Source organism: Drosophila simulans, chromosome 3L, assembly GCF_016746395.2.
Source record: "Drosophila simulans strain w501 chromosome 3L, Prin_Dsim_3.1, whole genome shotgun sequence".
Classification (NCBI taxonomy): domain Eukaryota; kingdom Metazoa; phylum Arthropoda; class Insecta; order Diptera; family Drosophilidae; genus Drosophila; species Drosophila simulans.
The window spans coordinates 15,585,330-15,602,732 of NC_052522.2; the positions used below are offsets into that span (position 1 = coordinate 15,585,330).

Sequence of the window (17,403 nt, forward strand, 5' to 3'; positions counted from 1 at the left end):
ATTCCTATGGTTATTGAACGTTTAGGAAACTTCTCTTTAAAATCTGTAGTAAAAGAGATAGTTCAATGAGTAAGTTCCCTAAAAATAAATTACCATTTACAAATAATTTAAAACTTTTATAATTAAGTGATTTGAAATCATTAATTCTTAATAAGTCTTTCAAAAACCACAACCATTAAAATTCGTAATTTAAATTGCTTATACAAAATTTATATTTATTTTGGTAGAAAACTTAACAAGTTACAAATAATTGCAATTACACCAGCATACTGGCATTATTATCGCAAAACTCGTAAATATTATCAACAAACTGCATTTCCTGCATATTTTTAGCAACTTGAGGGGTATTTTCATTTTCCTGTGAGGGATGTGTTACTTTTGCTGCGCCTCTTTTACAGGCGGCATCTGCCTCCGATTCCTCCAAGGTCAGACGCTTTAAGTTATTAATCAGGGATATATCGTGCTTGATTTCATTTTTCAATTCGAGAAGCTCGTGTTCAGTTTTAATGATGTCCTCGGCATAGGCTTCGATATTTTGTTGCAACTGCCCGACCGATAACTCCATTTCCGGTCCCTTGTACCGTTCGTTCTGCAATCGGTACAGTCGGCACATTTCCGATAGCTGACGTGTTAGAGCGTGTTCCTTTTCATAGCGAACATTCATATCGGCATGAAGAGATGCCAACTTATATCGTACACTATTTCGCAAGGGCTTATCCTTTCGCCTCATTATGCAGTTATTAACATTGTAGTTATTGTTATTGCATTCGCTGGGAATCGCTGTCCTGAATGTTTCAACCGAGGCTTTGGTTATCTCGTGACGACTTCTTCTTCGATGACGCTGCTTGCTGATGCGATTCTCGGCCAGCTTATAAAGTTTTGATTTGGCAGTGTTTTCGGTACCCCTATACAGTTGGTCTGGCATTATAACCAGCACCAAGTCATTGGGCATCGTTTGCTTTTGGCCGTGCACTCTCTTCTCCTTCAATTTGTTAGGCACTTTCGGAGGCGTTTTTGTGGGTTTTGGTGGCGTCTTCTTTCCCTTTTTCAGATGCAGTAGCTTCTTTAGCCACTTGTACATCGAAAATCCTGTGGCTGGTTGTGAATGGGGCACTAATTGCATGGCAAGGGGATCTCTGAAGCTATCACGGTGTTTTAGGGAGATGCGGAGCTGTAAAGCAAGAGTTGAAATAATTATTCATTAATGAATTGATGTACTCAAAAATATATATTACTCCTTAAAAATGTTTTATTCCTCAATGTATATTCTTCTTTTTAAAGTAACAAATTGACTCTGTATTTATTTCTACAAAACCAGGTAAAACTAAATATCTCACTTAGATTATATTGTCATTAATACAGCTCTAACAATAAAACCACCTTGGTGCTTGTTCTTAACCCTTTCCATCCATTAACTGGATAAGATCATCAAATAACAATTAGGAGTTCCTTTTCCTCGACTAACATTATTCCCATTGTTAATAGTCCGGGTCATAAAACATTTACAACATAATTAGACCAAAACGAAAACATGAACTTTGATATAAAAATCAATAAGCAAATTGATTTCACTCTGTGCGTCATAAACAAATAAATACGAAAAGCCAAAGCATAAGTCAAATGCGAGTGGTACTATGTATATACATATGTACATATGTATATAATAGGCGCGGGTGTGACTTTGAAAGGGGGATATAGAGAACGTATGGAGTGGGTTTTCGAGAACGACATGAATTTCACATTTCTTGGCTTGCGTGTGGCGCCAGGAAAAAGCGCTTATTATGCAATCACTGTAGACTTTTCGTTCTTTTTTTTTGTGCTTTCGGGCCCAGTTCGCTGGTGTTTCTGTTTTATTTTGTTCCTTTTTTTCTGCACGCCAGGTGGGATTCCCCTGGTCCACCGACCGTTGCCATTACCTCATTGTGTACACGGCTCCAAGCGCGCCAAACGGGCAAAATGGCCATGTTGCCATCATAGCAGCGCTCTATTCCGCCCCAACTTTCCGTTATAATGTAATCGCTGTAGTCACGCGATGCTGCTGCCGTTTTCCTCTGGCCGCCATCTTGTTTTTCAAACGTGCGGAAAACGGGAAAATTGAATGAAACGGAACGAAACGCAAAATGAGAGAAAATAAAAGAAATTGTAAATAAGGAGCATAAATAAATAAAAAGTCAAATTGTGATGTAAGAAAAAAAAGTAGCAGTCACGACAGGATCGGCTGGGAATTATTGTTATTAACCTACCTTTCGGATTATTGCCGCAGTAGAATCCATTGCCGTTTCGCAGTTCGTCATCAATCAGCGCCTTGATTATGTCATCGCACGTCGTCTTGTTCGTCACTCCGGATACGTAACGAGCCTCTCCGTCGTCCATCCAGATGGGGATTTCCTTGTGGCCTTGCTCCTGAAGGGTTGCCAGAAGAACAGGGAAGTACGTGGATCGATTAACAGGGTTGTCAGGCTTTTAATAATGGATTGTAGGGTGGGGTATGGATTTAGAAGCAAGGGAAATTTTCAAGAAATTTCAAAGAATTTCGTTTTTTGTTCAAATAGTAAGGAAATAGAAATTTAAGGTAAACCCATAAAGAATAATACTTTTAATATTGGTATCCATATATAGGATACTGGATAGATATCAACGGGTACAGGGAATAGTGCACATTTGATAATAATTTTGTTTAAGCTCTATATATATTACTACTAATAAATGTAATTTTTATCTTATTTATTTATAAGCAAGCCCATTCAATGACATCCTGTTTAATAAACGATTCCCTTTTGAGTTCTAAGCCCATTACCAGAACTATTAGTCTAAAGAATTAAGTCTCTTCTTTTGATTCTTACAAAAACGCAAGGTTGCAATCAATTTCTTGAGTAACAGACGCACTATCGAAGTTTTCCATACCCCTATTTGTAAGTATAAGCCTATCCACATAAGCATATGACTACCGCCTGTGCCTGCCCACCCAATTAGATGATTTGTTTGATTTCAGTGGAAAAGCTGGCGCAACCGAAAATCAGGGGCGGGGACTGGAGTGGGGTGGTGAGTGGCCAAAGGAGCAAGAGGAGCAGGAGGCACTTACCACAGTGCTATTAACGCCATAGAGGGAAATGGAACGGTGGCGACGACTGGCCTGGCCAGCGTTTCCGTTTTCCCTGCCGTGTTTATTTTTGCATGCTTGCCGATGTGGTGGTGCTGGTGCCATGGGTATGGCCAGAGGTATGGGTGGTGCTAATGGTGGCTCCCCCACCGATGGCGGTTCATCCACCAAACGCTCCTCGAATGCAGCCTGCTTATTATTATTATTGTTGTTGGTGTCTTGATTTTGACATCGTCGCGGCGGAAGAATGGGACTTTCGGGTAGATTCAATAGCGATGGACAGCTGTCCAGATTATCATCGATGAATGTGGAGTTCTGTTGTTGCGGCGCCATATTCCTTTGCTCGCCTTTTGAAAAACCTCTGTGGCTAATTGGCACTGCAATGGAAAAGCGGTGGAAAAAATAGTTTAATACATATAGAGAACATGCAATATCCTTGTTAGAAATTTTGTTGGTTCAGCTGGCTGTTCGTTCGCCTACGCCTAACGATCAATTTAGATTTGTTGCCCGCGATTAAATAAATTATGCAGTATCCCTTTGCCGCACAACATGTGCACCTATATGGCACATATAGAACACATACATACACATATGTATGGAGTTGCACCTCACCATAGATACACGACGCAACCCCATCTAGATTCCTAGAAAATTGCCTACCAACGTCAGTTGGCGCCGGTGGCCCATTATTCAGGAACATTGCCGGCGTTTAGGCTGTCGCACCAATCCCCATACCATCCAATCCACCATTTCCCACTCCCCCCAGACCAAGTCAAGCCATCGGAATCCTACGAGGCCTACTAGGCCCCTATTCCCCAGTTCACGGCCCCTTTGGGCCCCCACACATAATTTGTTGTTCGGGGGGCGTTGTACGAACATTGCAGTTTGTATGCAAATTCGCTTTTCCAGCCAAAAAACATTTTCTCTTTTTTTTTTTTTTTGGATTGCAATTGGTGGCCTGACTACAGACTTATGAATTAATGCTAATTTATGCCGCCGGAAAATGCAGCGAAGGAGCGCAAATTATATAGATTGGCGGCGGTTAGAGTGCTGAAATATTTTTGGGTACCAATTTACTAAAATATAAGTGCTCAAATTGCTTGGTTTTTACGGGAGATCGAGAATACAGAATAGTCCTTGCAATGCAATAAGTTAAAACGATATATTATGATGTATTTTGTTATATCCTTTATAATTTTAAAATCATTGTTTTCAAATTCCATTCCAACTGCACTTAGGAGTATTTAGATCTTTTATGATATCAATATTAAAATTTCCAATTAATTCAAAGATTATTTCGAGAACTACATCTGAGGTGCACCCCAAGGACCTTATTTGTGCTCAAAACTACAATTGAAATGGAATTAACAGAAGTTTTCAGAATTCCCTCATCAAATATTTATTTGCTCTCTGGACAGGTGCCTTTAGCGATGGGCCACGCCCCCGGTTCTATTAGAGAAATGAGTTATGAGTGAAGCAATTTGCAAAAGGATTTCCACCTGGGCCAGTAGTCCTGCCGCTGGATATCCTTGAGCGGGGGCTGCCTTTGATTACGCTGGACACCTGGACATGTACAGTGTACATTTAAAAATGTAATTTCCAATCAAGATAAGTTCAAATGTAAATTTCCATTGGTGAGGTCAATTACTGAACTCTGACACGCCCTTTGCATTGCACTTAATTGTTTTAAAGGGGGAGGGCTTGACTGCCTCCCCTCATAATACATTTATGAGAGGGCAGTTGGCCAAGTTAAGAAATACTTTTGACCCCCCGAAAGTTCAATGTCTCTAAAGTTTAGCCAGCGATTGTGTCTCACTCTGGGCTTTTTGTTTAATATATTGTTTAAGTCTTTAACAATTTTAGCCCGTCCCCAATTAATTGCTCCTCTGAAATCCTCTCGATTTTTTCGTTGCGTGTTGGATGGAAATTAATTTTGTTTGGGTACTGCGCATTGGATTCTAAAATGAAAGTAGAGGAACCAACGCAGTCGTGACGTTGGCAGTTCAATGGGGTTGGTACCGGTGGCGTATGAGTAATATAGCGATGGCTGTGATTTGATAATGTATTGTCCAAGCTTGGATAAGAAATAATTATTTTAGGCTTAGGGAAACTACTTTTCAATTAAATATTTAAACAAATTTGACTTATATTTTCAGTTCATATGTTACAGAACATATGAAGAATTGTATATATAGGGGTTTTTGATTGTTTCTAAGGCTTAATGAAAACTCTTTCATTCGTTAGGATTGACCTTGAAGTCTTAAATGAAAAAAACAGTTAAATGTGGTTTCTTTAAATATTATTATTATTTTATTAATCAATTTTTTAGATCATTTTTGGGGTTGTTCCCTGTAAATTTAAACAATTCATCTACCTATGTATATCCATGTACTCAGGCTAATCCATTTACTAACCTAAGAATGCTCCACTAATTTTATGTTGCTTAAATTGTAATTGTTAAGAATTTGTTGTATAAAGCCGGTTTTTAAGTTTTGGCACCCGCAGAACCACAGAATAATCAAGTCAACTGTGAATTCTCCCAGTGCCAAGACTCAAAGTCAGCAAATTGAAGAGCTAGAGCTCTGGATCGCCAGTTTAAAAGCGAAGATCACCTAGGATCGCTTACCTTTAGATAGTTTCTCCAAATCTGGCAGTTGTCAGCACTTTTCAGGTTGATCCTTTTCGGTTTCTGACCGTGTTTTTTTCACTTTTTGGCAAGCTAGTGAGTAATTTGGTTCTGAAGATTGTATTTTGCAGTGGTCTTCACTGGTTCACACATGCTGCAGCTGCAAGGACATGCTAATCCTTTGAGCTTTGACACTTGACTGAAGTTCAAATTTGAATTTGCGGCTATGTAAGGTGAGCTAGGCAGCGACGTCGACGTCGACTGCGCAGTTGGCAGCGCTGCCGCCTACCGGCCGGATAATAAACGAGTATATAAAAAGGTTTCTAGATCTAGACAGGTGCTAATGTTGCTGTCCCTGTCGCTAGCACTCGATTCGAGCCTGGCACTGAAAGCCTTTCGTTCCGAAGCGGCACAGGTCCTTGCTGGCTGACGACTCGTGGTTGCCAGGAACAACGTTGCACAACAAATAACTGAACGGCGTATCCTTGACGACGGCAAGTGACTAACTAAAATTTTATTTGCTACCACACAAAACTTTAAAGCAAAAACGGTGCGAGCAGCTCGCAGGAACGCACACCGACACACCTGGCGTTGCGGGAAGGGGCAGGAAAGAGAGAGAGCGCCCGATCCGAGGGTAGGTTCCCTGCCCCTGCTGTCGTCATCATCATCATCGTCATCCTGCCACCGTCTTTTGGCCAACCACCAGCCACCACCGAAACTGAGTAAAAAAATATACCACGATATATACGTCGGCGTGTTCCTACCAATTTCCACTAGCCCTAGCCTTCTAGAACTACTCTCTTTCGGCCACGACCAATACCAATACCACGGGCATTTCCATCTACCACTACCAACTACCACGACCACTCCCTCCGCTCTTTAATGCAGTTTCAGCTATTCCATAAGCGAACTATAGCGTGTGCTGCCCGCCAACAGCACCACCAACACCAGGAAACACCAGGAAACACTAGGAACCACCATCAGCACCAGCACAGAAATGCACTGGGAAAAATATTTGCTGCCATTGTGATCTTAACACTGCTCACCCTTCTATGATTTTCAGTAATACATTTATTTTAGGGGACTGTTAAAATGTACTTATAAAAATACTGCAAGCTAACTTTCCTTTCTTTAGTGATTGATCTTCTTTTAGTCTATTTTACCATTGCATTTTTTTATTAACTTTTATTTTAATTTTAAATGCACTTCTTTGGTAATCTGATAATGGAATTATAAATTTACATTTAAATAAACACCATCAAAAGATACCTTATTTAAAATAGGTATGGATTCTATGAATGGGCTATGCTAAGTACAATAAAGCAATTTTTTTTCAGTGTACCAATGCCATGACGCGCACTTTGCGTTATTTGGTAAAACGAGATTGTTGATAACGTGCCACCAACAACAGCAGCAACAACGAACTATAAAAAACTCGCGGTACATAAAAAACGAATTTCTGCCTTGTTTTTATCCCCCCCCCAAACATTTCGCCCACTCTTCGACCAGCCTATTTGCCACCCCCACTGTTTTTTCGCTGTGTATTTTATTGTTAATGGGTAGCATTTGCTTTTCGATTCCATTTTTTTCCTGTATTCCTTTGGTTGTACATTTGTTGCTAACAGACTTTTTTCGGTCAGGATCAAAAAACTTAGGTGGGCAGAGGGAGCAATAATATATGGAATCAAATTTGGAAGGGGTTAAACAATGCTATCTAAGAAGTAGTGCTAATGGTTCTAGCCGCTGGCTTTTGTATCTTTATGAATGAGAAAGTAAAAGCCACGCTTGTGGAAAAAGTTCGATAAGTAATCCTTTTATTGGAGATTATACTTCCATATAGATAAGTTATATAAATTATATAAAATATATAGATTTTATTTTAATGATCGTGTTTTTCTAAGGTTTAATGTAATTATAAATGAAATAGTTGAAAAATATATTATATATTTTCCTAAGGCAAATGAAAGAATGGCATATTATTTATAATATGATTGTTTATTGAATTGAGAATGTAGCCATGAAAATATAATACCATATAGGGTCTTCATAGTAAGAAATTCTTTCAAATTGCAAAACACAATATTCCTTCAAAATGCATTACACTCAATCCGATCAATCGAGCATGAACTTGGTGTATATTTACCCTAGCTTCAACTGCTTTGCTTAGCCAACCAATAATTTCCATTGGACTCATTAGGATTGGGCAATACAAATATTCAATAATGTTCAAGCTCATTAGGAATCGATTGGATACAAGCTGAAATTATAGTTCCAGAGAAAGTGTGGAACCACCTCCAGCGAAGTTGATGGCAGGTGCCAACTTATCTGTGTAATATGACAAATTGCCCCACCTTGCAAGTCATTACAACTTTGCTCCGTAATGCTCAGGCAATTGCATTTAAGGGGGGGAGGGTGGTTTTCCACCCGAAAGGGGGAAAATAGAAACAATTAAAACCACGCAACCTGTTCATTTCCAAGGAAAAAGCGCGTGAAATTTCGAAAAGCAAATGTGGCTATAGCGATTATGTAAATGATTGATTTGGACCTGGAGCGGGTCAGGCTGTACTAACTCTGCGACTAGGGGTTACTTTCCAGGGTGGCTAACTTTTTCGATGCGGTTCAGCTACTTCATGGCATAAACAAACACATAGGGCTCGTAATATCCTTATAATGGCACCAGCAGCTCTCCAGGGGCATTATTACTACTATTCCAGCACTTTTCTCTTTTAGTGTGGGAACATTTCCTGGTGGTTATTAATTTTTATTTGGATTTTTCTTGGCCACCTGAAGCGACTAATTGCCACGCCCCCGTCGCCTTTGCTCCCTAATTTGGCAAGTCCTTTCTGTCCATTCGGAGTGTTAGTTAGTCCTGCATGCAATTGCCTGGCGCCACGTGTCAGCGGGGCATGGGGCGCCCAAAAAGGGGGGTTATTTGTGTGGGGGGTGAGGGGGTGGTGTGCTGTCTGGCGTTGCATGTGTCGCATATATGGAAATTTCCTAATGACAGGGGTGTACAAGCCACTCGGCACCCAAGTTCATTGTAGTCGAGTTCAGTGCTCAAGCAATGATTGAGTTTTATTGTTGATTGTTGAGCAGAGATTGCAGGTCAGCCATGCAGGGTCAGTTGTCAGTGGGCATTGAGTTCCATAAAGGGTGTCCTTAAAAGAACCATGCAGATATAAGCTGTCCTGAATGGTTATTAAAAACTTATATTTCAGTATATAAATATATGACAGCATAAGCATATAACTCTATATTTTATAAGTACATAAATTGATATTATGTTTTTAAAATGAGAAGAAAATGGTACCTACTTTTTAGGCACTTTTCATAGGGGATTATAAGAACCAAACAATCCATCATATAATTTATGTAAGCAGCATCAGCTGTTTTCTGGCATTCTGATCGTTGTCATGGCCTAACTCGCACATGTTCTTCTCGAAAGACTGACCCTGACATAAATATTTCCTAAGATCAATTCACATGTGTTCGATCGAATCCACACCCTCCACAAATTGTAACGTATTTTACCGCCAGCGAAACGAATATAATTCGTTTGCATCGAGTCCCGAAGAGGGGAGATTGTTACCTTCTTTTTGGCCACTTACTTGCAGAGGCACAAAATAATTACAAGTGGCAACCGGCAGACGACAAACGGCCAACTGCATCCAGGTAGAACTTGGCCCCATCCCCAGGGGTTGTGTCCTATACCCTTGCTCTTACCTCGGCCTCTACTTTTACCTTTACCGCGTGCCATCATCGCCGGCTGCTGTTGCAGGTGCACAAGTCAGCGAAGCGAGGCGCACTCCCGATCCAAGTTGAACTCAAACGGATACACTGGAAATTTTGTTATCAAACATACCAAAAATAATTACAATACATGATATATGATACAGAATCATGATTTAATGAGTATTCGAGTAGTTACCATAACTGCATAGTAAGAACTTGTAATAAAGAAATATATGAAATTTATTTAAATATGTTTTATATATTATATTTGAAAGTGCACAGACAGTTGCAATTCGAACAGGGCGGAAGGAAGCTGTTGCGCGGGTCAAAACACTTGTCCTCGTTCGCCGGTTCCGAGTTGGAACCTTTTGGCCGAACCTGTTTGCTGGTTTATCTGGCAAGGGCGGGCTCTGAGATCTGCCAACCAGTCAGATCCGATAAATACACTGGGAGAAATTCGATGGTACAAAGAGAGGAGAAATATAAGGATGAAACTTACTATGGGACGACTGGTAATCAAAGCAATCCTCTTAAGAAAAGTTTGATTCAGTTTTAAGCAACTATTTTATTTATCTTAAGCATAGTTAATGTAAAGATTAAAATATGACCCTTTATCATTTTAAAAATTCCACAATTGCGATATTTGTAATACGCACTTTTCACCTGCACACAAATACTTTCATAATATTTGATTAAAAATTAAATTCTTGGTATATCCGAAAGTTTTGTAATAATTTTTGTTTAATTTTTTGTTTGTATTTTTTCTCAGTGCAGGGACAGTTGCAGCACCAGCGCATTCAGTTGTCATTCGATGGGCAGGTTGTTTCCAACGTGTGGTGCTCGATTTTAGGGGTAGTCCCGTCTTAACGGCAACTGCGACTGCATTTGTGGCTCGTGTGCATTGACCTGAAAACGCAGCGCGCCTTTTTTCATATTTATGCCTTGTTGTTGTTTGAGATATATCCACTCTATAAGGTGGAAGAGATGCCAATCTAAAATCATATTTCTACGATTATAGATGGAACTTGGTTGATGAATCATTTTTGTAGGAACAGCCAATTTCCATTTATCATAAGTCAACTGGAAATAATCTATATATTATATATAATATATAAGATAAAACATATTCCTAAACAAAAGCATACTATTCATTTAATTCTGTTATAATATATTCTATAATATTTTGATAGCCTTTCACCCAATTACAACTTTTGCAGCCCAATAAAAAGCCAGATTATTTCAATTTTATTTAATAATTGTTTTCGTTTTCTGATTGAGACGATCTTTATTAATGCGAAGCTGCTTTGTTTATTAGTTTTCTGGTTGTTCGTTTGTTGTTTTCCAATTTATCGTTTTTTTTTTTTCAAATATTTACTCGTTTATAACTAGTTTTTGACTTGTTTTATGTACTTGGTGTATTTACATGATGTTCGTTTTGGGAATGCATTGTTAATAAATCGGTTTTATTATGCTCAATATTGTGCATTATAAAAAAGTTGTTATTATAATTATTACGTTTGGTAGCATTGTGGGGACTTCGGTTTTTTGTAATTGATCTTTAAGAAATCTACTCGTATGTGAAATAAATTGGACAACACAAATTGCCCCAATGGCTTAACTTGTTTTTTTTTTTCTTTTTCTAAACGTATTTCAGATATATAATTTTTTAACAAATCTCTAGCAAACAGTTCAGTTGAACTGTCATGGATTTAGCAAATATTGTTTATAAAGAAATTAGTTTAAAGTTATTCGATAAAATGAATTAACTGCTAACTGTCTTGATACATTAGTATTTACATTTCGTTCATAGCATTTACAAATTATAAAGCTTTGTAGTAATGACAATTTAAAAAGTGCTTTCTTGATCAAATGTAACAGATTGAAAAATCTTTTTTTTATAATTTTCTGGTTCCTAATTTCATTAATGCTTTTTCAAGTGTGAACTTTTATGGCTTTGCTTTGATTCTATTTAAATACATTTTTATAATGTTACTGGTCTTTGGATTAGCTTCTACTTCATTTTATCAGCAGTTTAGCTTGTGAGGAGTTAAAAACAATCCCAAACAGAAATCCATATAGGGCACATACATCACTCCATCCATAAAAACAAAAACTGTGTTTCGCCTGAAACCATCGAAGCAATCAATAAGTTTTTAATTTTCTCAAAGAAGGCACCTTCACTCAAATCGATTGCTAACTAACATTTAACGGAGTTACATGGTTAAGCTGTTCAAAGAACGAATCGAATATAGTTTTTTGGGGTCCATCTTTATCGTAATTAATTTGTACATTCCTTATATTGGCCACATATTCAGCAAATTCCAGTCACATTTCTTACCCTTGACTATATTTGCGCAACAAAAACATTTGTCATTGGACGCGATGAATTTTGAGTTCAGTTTTTTTTTGTGTTCTATATAAGCAGCTAATTATACAAAAAGGATTCTGAATTAATCGGCATTGCTTGTTTGAAAGATGACCTAGCATTTCCTTTTACTCAGATTAACTTTTTCGTTTTTGTAAATTGCAAAAAGATTGTCCTTGTCTTTGGGTTTTCCTTCTCGTAATTGCTATTTAGTTATATATTTTTTTTTGCTAAATGAGAATTAACTGCGAAGAGCTTGCAAAATGGCGAAAAGAAAATTTCCCAAAAATCTACAAATCTCTAAATTCATAAATGTATTTATTTGCAAAAAGCATTTCGTGTATACGCATATTGTGTTCTATATAGGTAATATTATTTAAACAATTGGTAACCGTGGCCCTCAATAACCTGCTCTCAATTAATTGCAATAAAACTTCGTATGCAAAGGTTCGTTTTTAAATTTAGGATTTTTGTTTGTGTTCATTATCACAAGGTTTAAATTTGGTTTAGGTTTTAGGTTTTAAGTTTTTTTTTTGTTTTTGAATTAGATAGTGCTTTTTTGGGTTTTGTATTTGTTTCTTAATTGACCAACAAACGCTTGCCAGCATTTGTGGACATACATTTTATCTAAAATACTTGGGTGTTGTTAGTTTTGTGAGTTTATAGTTGGGTTGGCATATGCTTCATAGCTACTTATGAGAGTTTCATAAAGATTCGTGTCTTATATTTTTTTTGTAAATATTTTGGTTAGCTTCGTTTATGTTTCTTCTATGAGCTTTGATATGTATTTTAATAAAAGTTTTTAGGCAATTCCTGCTGCTACTTAAAAAGGCGTTGATGGATCAAATGAAATGAATGAATCTCAGAAGGTGTACAAATTTGTTTTGTGTAAACTATTCTTCATTGTTACCTTCTATAATTATAAAATGAGTTTTTTTTATACGATTTTATTTCACCCGAATCTTAGTTTAGGAAAGCTTTAATTGTGGTCTACTTTGCGGCGGTTTCATTTCCGTGAATTTATGCGATGCTTTAAAATCAATGCTGTTTTTTATATCGAACATTTATTGAAAAAAATAAACAGAATTTAAATAAACATTAAATCAATAGTATATACAATAAAGCGTAACGTAAAAATCTGTGTGAGATGAGTAACAATTTGCGTGTGTTGTTCTGTTTCATAATCTTTGACATATGGGGAGGCATCTCAACTCATCGAATTGAATTGAACAAAACTGGGTTTTAATTTCATAATATTCGACTAGAGCTGGTTTGTAAATATATAACATCTATGTATATTGTGTATAAACAGGTTTGCATCATTTCGACTACTCAAATAGGTAAAGCCTTAAAGCTGTTTGGTTTGCGTTTCATATTTCATAGTTATAGGCTAGGTCTTTTTATCTTCTTGGATCGTGTTCTTTTTTGGTACTTTCAGCATTAATTTGTTTGCTTATTAAATTGTTTAAATATTATATATTACAATTGCTAGACAGTGTTTCTTTGGTTGGTATAATTAACTAATGCATTTTCGAGCATATGCAAAAATTTGCAAATTTAATTTAAAGTTTTTTTGTTGCTTTTTTGGTTTGTTTCTACTATTTTTAAAAAAGGCAGTCGAAAATGTTTCATTCGTATGTTTGCTCATTTGCGTAAATTTAACTTTCGTAAATATTAATTATTAACAACTTATTCATTTTCATTTTTTCCCCATTAACAACTCAGTTTAAACTAATGTTTTCATTTTGACGTTTTTATCACTGGTTTTGTCATGTTGTTGCCATTTAAATAATCGTTAATGAATAATTAGATGTACTTTGTGTTTCCCTTTGTTCCATTAAAATTAGATGACTTTGCAAGGCCCTAGAATTTAGCAAACGAGTTCTCATGTCGGTCTGCATGTTTCTCTACAAATTACATTACGGGTTTTGCTGGCTTTGCTTCGGCAATTTAGCGTGTTCAATTATCTATATATGTATGTTTATGCTTTACTTGTAGTGTTTTTGCTTAATTTTACGAAAATCCTTTATAGTGTACAAAGAAGAATATCAGAAAAATGGCATAAGCAGTTGGAAATGTAATTCTAGCGATGACATCGATCGTCTTGGCCACTCGAATCGGATGCGGTGGCTCCTTTTTCCGCACTTGAACGAAGCAGGTCTGTGAACAAAATGGAAAATAGTGAATATATGTTTTTTATATTCAGACTCTGAAAATAAGTTTCTTCTCTAAGAATATACCTCACTTAAACGACAAATTTTCTAGTATTTAATTGCAATTGACAAAATTATAATTTAATTTAATTTATTATTATAGTTGCCTAGTTATAGAACCCTTCTATCACGCTCGAATATTTCTCTATCTTCCCTGATGCAAATTTCAAATTAAAAAAGTTAAAAATTTGAAATTTTACGTAATTCAAATTAGAAAAAAATTAAATTAAATAAATAAATTAGAGGTATAATAGTTCGCGATTCTTTAGAGAATCCTGCTTTGAAAATATACCACAATCGTGCATTTAAGTTGTATTTTTTTTTGACGAAACTTATTTTCAGATTCAGTTATATAAATGTATAAGTATATATTCTCACCTCCGTGGCACATCCATTATTCGCCGAATGGGTGCACGGACTGTTGCTGCCGCCGCAGGTGGTGCATGCCACAATTTCGTTCGGTGCCCCGGCGTTTTGACGCTTTTCGCCCTGATAGACGGCGGTAAATTTAAAAAACTTATTTGTTAATTTTGATTGGACCATGGTGGTGGTTGGCAAACAAGTTGGCAATTTTACAAGTCAAATACAAGTGTTGAAAAAGGAGTTATTTACACATACATACACACACATACGCATACGAAAAAAAAACGTAAAATTGGTTTGGCGGTTGCAGTTTGGTTATATTTTGGTTGTTTGCATTTCGTTTTTGCAAAAACCCAGCAAAAAGCGTATAAGTATGTTAAAAATATATGAAAAAAGGTAGAAAAATATTTGATTTATTACAGTTTATTTGACATGTGGCGCAAAAATCGAAATTTAACACTACGAAATTTATTACGAAAGCGCTTGGAATGCTTTTACAAATTTAACTACAGAAATTATTTAAAAAATTAATTATCGTTAGTAGGTCAGCATACTTACGGGCTTTTTTTTATTTAATTTATTATTTGTATTTAAGTCAGTGGCAGCAGTTGAAAAAGCAAAAGAGACCAAATTCAATTTTAATACACGGTTTTTCTATTTATAACCACAGCGCATTTAATTATATTTATTGAATTTTTCTCAAAATGTTCTAATTGTATTTTGCACGTACAGTATTTTATTTATTTGTTATTTCTGTTTAAGCTATAGCAGTTTGAATAGATTTTTGTATATTTTGATTGATATGAGAATGGCATGAGAATTTTGCTGTGTTTTCATTTTGGGCGGGTTGAAATTAAAAGAGGCACAAATGTGATGAAAATTCAAATTCAAATTTAAATAACACTTAATGTAATATTGAACGCTTAAAAAATGTTGTTAGTTTCTGGTTTACAATGTAATTTTGTTTTTTTTTGTAGGTTTAGTGTGATGTGGAATGTTTATTTGGCTCGAATGTATTTAATGATCGATTATGAACACATACAAGGTTAGTTTAGGTAAAATTCTGTTGAGTTTTGTGCATTTTATTGTGTGGATTAAAGCGTGCTCTTTATTGAATGTTACGATAGCAAAGGTGTTGGTTTAAGAACAGGTACTTTATATACAGGCTGTTTACTATACAAGCACACAGAGAAAAATCAACTAATGTTGTGTAACAACTATATTTTACTGTGTAGATACTCGTATTTAATTGCATAACTACTGTTCAGTTCCTGCACTGTTTCATGAAAATTGCCGGCTTAATTAACATCAAAAATTTGCGAGCGGTATATAAATTGTCCAATGGGTCGTAGGTGGCAGGCTAAGAAATTAACTGCGTCCGCTCACAAGTATGCTACAATTTATTGCAGCTACAGTGGCACGTACTGCCCAAGTTGCATCCAAAAACCAGGGGAAAAATCAGAGGATTTTCCTGGGGATTGGGGGTTGGGTGGGTGGTTGGTTGTTTGGCTGACTTGTCTTTGTTTGCCATCAGCTGGCGGCCATTTGCCGAGTGCACAAATGCCGGCAAAGGTGGCCGGTGGGGTTGCGAAAATGGAAAAGTCTGGGGAAAATGGGAAAGTGGAAAAGTGGGCGGGGAGGAAACAGTTACTTAGGGAAGATGTATTATGCGGGTGTGTTTAAGCAGCCAGAGAGCCGGATAACGTGGCTGACCTAAATTAAACACGGTGGCTGTGCCAGAATTTTGCTGCTCGTTAGTTTCTTTAAAATCAACAAGGCATTTTTAATGATCAGTAGACGATTGGGAGTGCAAAGGATTGCTTAAAATAAATATTTTAAAAATCTATTCAAGGTTAATGAGTTGCTTAAAGATCGCACATCATAAGAAAAACCTATTTAAAATCTATCTTTAAAATATGGTTCGGGAAAATAGTCTTAAGCAATAAGAGCGCTCGTAAATTTAACGTTAAGTGGTTCCCAAGATGTTTCAACAGCCATTTAATTTTATTAACACAATACTTGAAAAATGTATGACAAGTGAAGATTTATGTGCCCAGTGCAATTATCATTGGGGGCAAAGTGTGAAGCGAAAAAAGCTTTCCTCGTGAATTTTTTCAACTCCCCACACTTTTCGTATTTGCATAAGACTCCAAAAAGGAGGGCGGAAAATGTGCTGCCAGGCTCGAACTTTTTCGATGGAAAATCCTTTTCAGAAAATTTTCGACAATTATGATGCATGTACCGACGATTTTTATTTTCGTTTTCATTTTCATTTTCATTTGCGTTTCGGTTCGGTTCGGTTCGGTTTTCTTTGGAGCCGGCTCGACCGCATCCTTGGCTGCCATTTGTTTGTTTTGCACTCCCGTGTCGTTGGTTTTTCCGCCGCTCTCGGGCTCATTACGGCATTTTCCACTTTGGGGCGCTCATGAATAATTATGTTGTCCTGTTGCGGCCCAGTCAGCCCGCTGTCCACCTGCCTGGGCGCCAATTTAAACGCGTACACCATTTTTAATTTACATGCTAATGGTGGAGAACATTTTCCCAGCCACCTTGTTGTTGTCGACGGGTTTTCCGCCTTTTCCTGGCTTTTCACTGGCCCGGTTGCAACTTCTGCCTGGGCTGCGCATCCTGGTGTTCTGCTACTGTCGGAAGTCGTCGTCAGCGTTTCACAATTTCCCATAAAATAGTTTTGCTTTTCGGCAGACGGGTATTTCATCACGCCCACTTTAGTTGGTTTTATTTGGCTTTGCATTTCTATCTTGATGGCGGTTTCTCCACTTCCATTCCGATAAGTTTGATTTACTTGGGGACTTTTGGGGGAAGTTTTAGTGATTTAAGCCCTGGATATCGGTTGCAAATCTAAAGGACAAAAAGTCGGATTCAAGTGTTCGAGATGTTCCACCATGGTATCAAAAAAATATATCTACCGTCTTCGTGCTACCAAAGTTTAAATTGGGATATATATTTCTAGAAATATTTAAATATATATATCCCACTTATTCTA

At 37.0% G+C, this 17,403-nt stretch overlaps 2 protein-coding genes across 27 annotated transcripts in view; both read right to left on the reverse strand.

Annotated features, from left to right (window-relative positions):
- Positions 1-188: 188 nt before the first annotated feature.
- LOC6738207 lies at positions 189-6,230 on the reverse strand. Of its 2 annotated transcripts, XM_016169467.3 has the most exons (5): positions 5,727-6,230; positions 3,083-3,477; positions 2,244-2,403; positions 1,917-2,062; positions 189-1,171 (listed from the first exon to the last, which is right to left on the reverse strand). In XM_016169467.3, the coding sequence occupies exons 2-5, from the start codon at positions 3,431-3,433 to the stop codon at positions 257-259; spliced, it is 1,572 nt and encodes a 523-aa protein (XP_016032035.1). In that variant the 5' UTR covers positions 3,434-3,477; positions 5,727-6,230; the 3' UTR covers positions 189-256. The 2 variants fall into 2 exon arrangements, with proteins under 2 accessions (XP_016032035.1, XP_016032036.1); XM_016169468.3 differs by lacking the exon at positions 1,917-2,062 and having other exon boundaries at positions 1,026-1,171; positions 5,727-6,227.
- Positions 6,231-10,695: 4,465 nt separating this feature from the next.
- LOC6738209 (glutamate-gated chloride channel) overlaps positions 10,696-17,403 on the reverse strand; it is a 50,509-nt gene continuing 43,801 nt past the window's right edge. For 21 of the 25 annotated variants that reach the window (XM_044922777.1, XM_044922778.1, XM_044922772.1 and 18 more), the window contains 2 exons: positions 14,415-14,525; positions 10,696-13,983 (listed from right to left, as the gene is read on the reverse strand). In XM_044922777.1, coding sequence (XP_044778712.1) covers positions 13,837-13,983; positions 14,415-14,525 — 258 coding nt within the window. In that variant the 3' untranslated portion in view covers positions 10,696-13,836. Of the gene's footprint in view, positions 13,984-14,414; positions 14,553-14,957; positions 14,961-17,403 lie in introns of all 25 variants that reach the window. The other 4 variants (XM_044922785.1, XM_044922781.1, XM_044922783.1 and 1 more) reach the window with 2 other exon arrangements.